This window comes from Lampris incognitus, chromosome 2, assembly GCF_029633865.1.
Source record: "Lampris incognitus isolate fLamInc1 chromosome 2, fLamInc1.hap2, whole genome shotgun sequence".
In the NCBI taxonomy this organism is placed as follows: Eukaryota; Metazoa; Chordata; class Actinopteri; order Lampriformes; family Lampridae; genus Lampris; species Lampris incognitus.
This window is the reverse complement of record NC_079212.1, coordinates 47,760,030-47,764,676: the sequence shown is the minus strand read 5'-3', so window position 1 is coordinate 47,764,676 and position 4,647 is coordinate 47,760,030. Positions and strand designations below refer to the sequence as shown.

General features: G+C 51.5%; 1 protein-coding gene across 1 annotated transcript; it reads left to right on the top strand.

Moving 5' to 3' along the window:
* Positions 1-344: 344 nt before the first annotated feature.
* pim1 (Pim-1 proto-oncogene, serine/threonine kinase) lies at positions 345-3,403 on the top strand. The gene is made up of 6 exons (XM_056272846.1): positions 345-793; positions 1,120-1,226; positions 1,367-1,417; positions 1,563-1,929; positions 2,467-2,643; positions 2,880-3,403. The coding sequence occupies exons 1-6, from the start codon at positions 712-714 to the stop codon at positions 3,092-3,094; spliced, it is 999 nt and encodes a 332-aa protein (XP_056128821.1). The 5' UTR covers positions 345-711; the 3' UTR covers positions 3,095-3,403.
* The last annotated feature ends 1,244 nt before the right edge of the window (positions 3,404-4,647 follow it).

Here is a 4,647-nt window from a genome sequence, read left to right as displayed (position 1 = left end):
ATTCACCTCGGCAGTTTCCCGCGGAACGGGAGTCTGGATCAGTATGTGCGCCCCCCCAACCCAACCCCCCTTGGCTTTAAATCTGCATTTCTCCTCAAACTGCGCTCATAATCGTCTCTCTTTTTTGGCGCGTTTTCATTCCCGCCACGTCTCGTCTAGCCGGTTACGTTTCCTTTATTTTCGTTTTGACTGACGCCCGTCTGGCGCGACCCTCCGCTCTGATTGGCGCGGAAAACGGAGGTGGGCGGGAGCACCGCTGACATACTCCGTGACGCCACCCCTATTTACTATGGGTATATTACCAGTCGTCCCACCCTCGCTTCTCCCAAAGAGCCGGTCCCCGAGCGACGTAAGGGTGCCCTAGTAGCGAGACCGTCCTACCGTTCGCCGCTGTTTACAAAACAGAACGCCGAGCCTTTTCTGTTCTTCTTTTGTCGTACGTCCATACTTTCCATACAGCTGCTTCTTTCTTCTTCTTCTTCTGAATATATCTTCCTGCCTGGATCGGAAGCTGCTCTGCGCGAGGCGGCCGTCTGGATAAGAGGAGTCCTATAGCGCGTTTCTCCTGCAACGTGGATTGCGCCCGGCAGCGGATCTGAGCGGGTGGTGGGGTGGGGGGGACTCTCGCCGCAACGGAATAAACCCCGCGACCAACGAGAGGAAAGGAGAGAAACGCGCGGAAGCGTTCGCCTCTTGTGGATTTTAACGGGAATGCTGCTGTCGAAGCTCAACTCTCTTGCCCACATCTCCGCCGTAGATATGCCAGCGAAAATCCAGCTCCAAGTTCATCAAGGTTAGTCTCTTCTTCCTCTGCAGTTGTTGTCGTGGAGGGCTGCAGCAACGGCAGGCTGCGCGGTTCTCACGCAACCCGCCAACTCTTAAACTGGCCCTCCGAAATAAACTGCCCCCGTCCCCCCCCCCACCCCCCCTCCATTTTCCTCTGTTTGCTTCTACCTTCGTGTGTGTACTTCGTGTGTGTACTTTGTGCGTGCGCTTCATGCGTGCACTTCATGCGTGTGCTTCATGCGTGTGCTTCATGCGTGTGCTTCGTGGCTATCCGCGGGTGCGCCGCTGCAACCGCGTAGCCGTTGTCTCACGCTTGTGCTGTCGTGTTTACAGTGAAGGAGAGGGAGGCTTTCGAGAAGCTCTACCAGGTCGGCGGCGTGCTGGGCAGCGGAGGGTTCGGCACGGTCTACTCCGGCACCAGGATCGCCGACGGAGCACCGGTCAGTAGTTTCAAGCCTCTCCGCTGTTGTAGCGTATGCGGATGTTTTTTTTTGGGGGGGGGCAGGGGGGGGATTTCAAATGGGTTGCCGGTGGGTGTATTTTTGTGTGACGTGGTCTCTCTCCTCTTGCTTCCTCGTAGGTCGCTGTGAAACACGTCGCCAAGGACCGGATCTCCGAATGGGGCGAATTGGTAAGAAGTTATAATCGTGTTTGGCTGATCCTGTACCAGTTTGTCGGTGTGACGTTACCCCCCCCCCCCCACACACACACACCCGGCCCCGTTTAAACGCCGTCATGGGTCCGTGTGTGTTAATCGCTGTGTTGTGTCCACGCAGCCCGGTGGCTCCCGCGTGCCGATGGAGATCGTGCTACTGAAGAAAGTGGGCACGGGCTTCCGCGGCGTGATCAAGATGCTGGACTGGTACGAGCGAGCGGACAGCTTCATCGTCGTCATGGAGAGGCCCGAAAACGTCAAGGACCTCTTCGACTTCATCACCGAGAAGGGCGCCCTGCCGGAGGAGCTGGCCAAGAACTTTTTCCGCCAGGTGCTGGAGGCGGTGCGCCACTGCCACGGCTGCGGCGTGGTGCACCGCGACATCAAGGACGAGAACATCCTCATCGACCTGCGGACCGGGGAGATGAAGCTCATCGACTTCGGCTCCGGGGCGCTGCTCAAGGACACCGTTTACACCGACTTCGACGGTGAGCGACCCTCTCCCCACGACTTATACCGTCCGTTTTATTACAACTTCTAAAAGGGTCGAAATTGGCAGCGTCTGGTGGGTTGAACCGAAGCGGAAATTCGTAGGTTGTGACATATCTGGCATTCCCCAGTAATCGTCTCCTTTCGACACCGTTGGCGGCGGCGGGTTGGCTCAGACGCCCCCAGCTGGACGGTAGTGGTATTTTTACAACTCAAAGTTTGTAAACAAAGTCACATGTCCGCGCCCCCCACCCACCCACCCACACACGCTCCCTTTGCGCGGTCACGCTCCCTGGCACCTGAGTCTGCACCCACACACAGCCTTATCGTTATTTGTCAAACACTTAGCGCTAATTATTGCGGTAAAAAGTTTTTGTGGAAATGTTTGCACACCCTGTGTATGATATATATATACATAAGTGAGAGAAGTGTGGCTGCTGGAATTTTACAACTATGTACATGTTTTCACGCTGAAGGGGATTATGAGGTCACGGTTTAAAACGGCCTTTCTCCTTTCATTTCATCCCGACCAACAGGCACAAGAGTGTACAGTCCGCCGGAGTGGATCAAGTACCATCGCTATCACGGGCGGTCTGCCACAGTGTGGTCGCTGGGCGTGTTGCTGTATGACATGGTGTGCGGAGATATCCCCTTCGAGCATGACGAGGAGATTGTACGGGGACAACTCCTCTTCAGGCGGCGAATTTCCACAGGTAAACTTGACAATGCAGTGTTTATGTTACTTCTTTTTTCTAATACAACACTTAGTTGGTTGTGAGCATTACAGGCAGCTATGTTTCGTTTTTTTTTTTTTTTTTGTCAAGTGTAACCAAGAGAAGCAGGTTGTTTTGTGAGTGGCTGATATGGATGTTCATCCAGGCATCTTCCTATGGAGTTATTTGATGCTGACTGACTTTGCTGCCCCTTTTCTTCCCTTGTCCTTCCCCAGAGTGCCAGCAGCTCATCAAGTGGTGCCTGGCCCTGCGGCCGGCTGACAGGCCCTCCTTCGAAGACATTTTAAACCATTCCTGGATGCAGAACACCACCTCCTCTGTAGTCCTGTCCACAGCGCAGATGGAGAAGGCCGGCACGGAGATCCGACTGCACAGCATCGGCCACGAGTCCACTGCCTTCACGCCCGCCGCAGTCGCCGTGGCCCAGTGACCGCAGCTTGCCTCAAAACCACTCCCAAGTTTGTTATCGGCTCCTCGGTTTGGCCTCGCTCAGACTCGTGTGAGCCCGACTGCACTGACACACAAGATTATGAAAGACTTATTTATGTGGCAGACTTGGAAACACAGAGGAGACGAGGTGCCGTCTAGGCAGATAGGCTAACATACACAAAATCTCAAGTAAAGGGACTGTATGGAAAGATGGCCACGGTCTTGATGCAAAACCTCATTTCCGCCTTTCAGCCTGGCAGGTCAGACTCCTGCCCATTCCCTGACAAGCTCTGAGTACTTGATTTTTTTTTTTGTGGGGGGGTGGGTGGGTGGAAGAACATCCTTCAACGGACTCTGATAAAGACAACAAGTGTTTTATCAGTCTGTGGGAGTGGCGTGCCCTGCACACCAGCTCTGCATGCACGTTACATGAGAGCTCGGACACCTGTGACTAGTGGGTACAGTACATGTTCTCACGGTTCTGCTGAATGGCGAGTGGCCAGTCCCAAGTTATGTAATCTCTGTCTCTGGCCACACTGTATTCTGCTTCCTCCCTCCTCCCTCTCTTTCTCTCTCTCCTTCTCTTTCTCTCGCTCTCGCTCTCTACAGAGAGGGAGGAGCAGGGTTAAAAGGAGAAGAGGAGCATCATTTTTTTTTTAAAAGTGCCTTCTTGTGTGATTGTTTAGGGAGGGACCCTGGAAATACTTGAATTTCTGAAAACAAAAAAAAAAGGCTAATCTTAACCGCCTGGTTTTGTTTTGTTTGTTATTGTTTTCTTCCTGTCGACTTGCAAGGCTTTATATTTCTGGTTTTGGTTTCCTGCTGTTTTTTTTTCTCTCACGGGCCTAGATCAGTGAAGCCCGTGTCATCACAACCACTACTACTACTACTACTACTTCTACTTCTAACTACTCAGACGCCAATGTCATTAGCAACCAGAGAACCTCATAGCCCTGGCAGCGGCCTGTGCAAACAAAACCATGAAAACACTGGACTGACCTCACCCTGTCAACTAACGCTACACACCTCGACTTTTACAACTTCCTCCTCCTCCTCCCCCCGTGTCGCACCCCATGCGCACAGGAGGGTTGGCCGACCTCTCATGTACATCCATCTGAATGCACACTGCAATGCAACGCGTACCACACCGAGATACGACATCTTCTGCTCTTCAGCTGAGATGTGATAAAGGGTTGTTTTTATTTTTATTTTTTTTCACAGTGCCTCACACAAATTGTAACTGGGGGGTGGGGGGGGCAAGAATGGTGATGAACAGTATTTATTATTGCTGTGACTTTTTAATTTTTTTTTCTCTCTCTCACGCAAAGAGCTGTTTGCTGTGGAATTATTTATTTATTTATGAGAGAAATTCGGCTACGTATATTATTTTCTTTTTTTCATTCCACAATTAATGAAGGGCCCACGGATTATTTAAAAAAGAAAAAAGGGTAGAGAGAGAAAATGAATTGTTGACCATATTTATGGCTTGAAATTTTTAAAGAGCGGATTGCGTGTGTGTATATTTGTGTATGTAATGTAAATAATTGAGTAAAT

What these genes read in the sequence shown, in the direction of transcription:
- pim1 (XM_056272846.1), top strand. Translation starts at nt 712, where the DNA reads ATGCTGCTGTCGAAGCTCAACTCTCTTGCCCACATCTCCGCCGTAGAT. An exon ending in CCAGCTCCAAGTTCATCAAG is followed by an intron (nt 794 to 1,119) that starts GTTAGTCTCTTC and finishes TCGTGTTTACAG; the next exon opens with TGAAGGAGAGGGAGGCTTTC. An exon ending in GGATCGCCGACGGAGCACCG is followed by an intron (nt 1,227 to 1,366) that starts GTCAGTAGTTTC and finishes GCTTCCTCGTAG; the next exon opens with GTCGCTGTGAAACACGTCGC.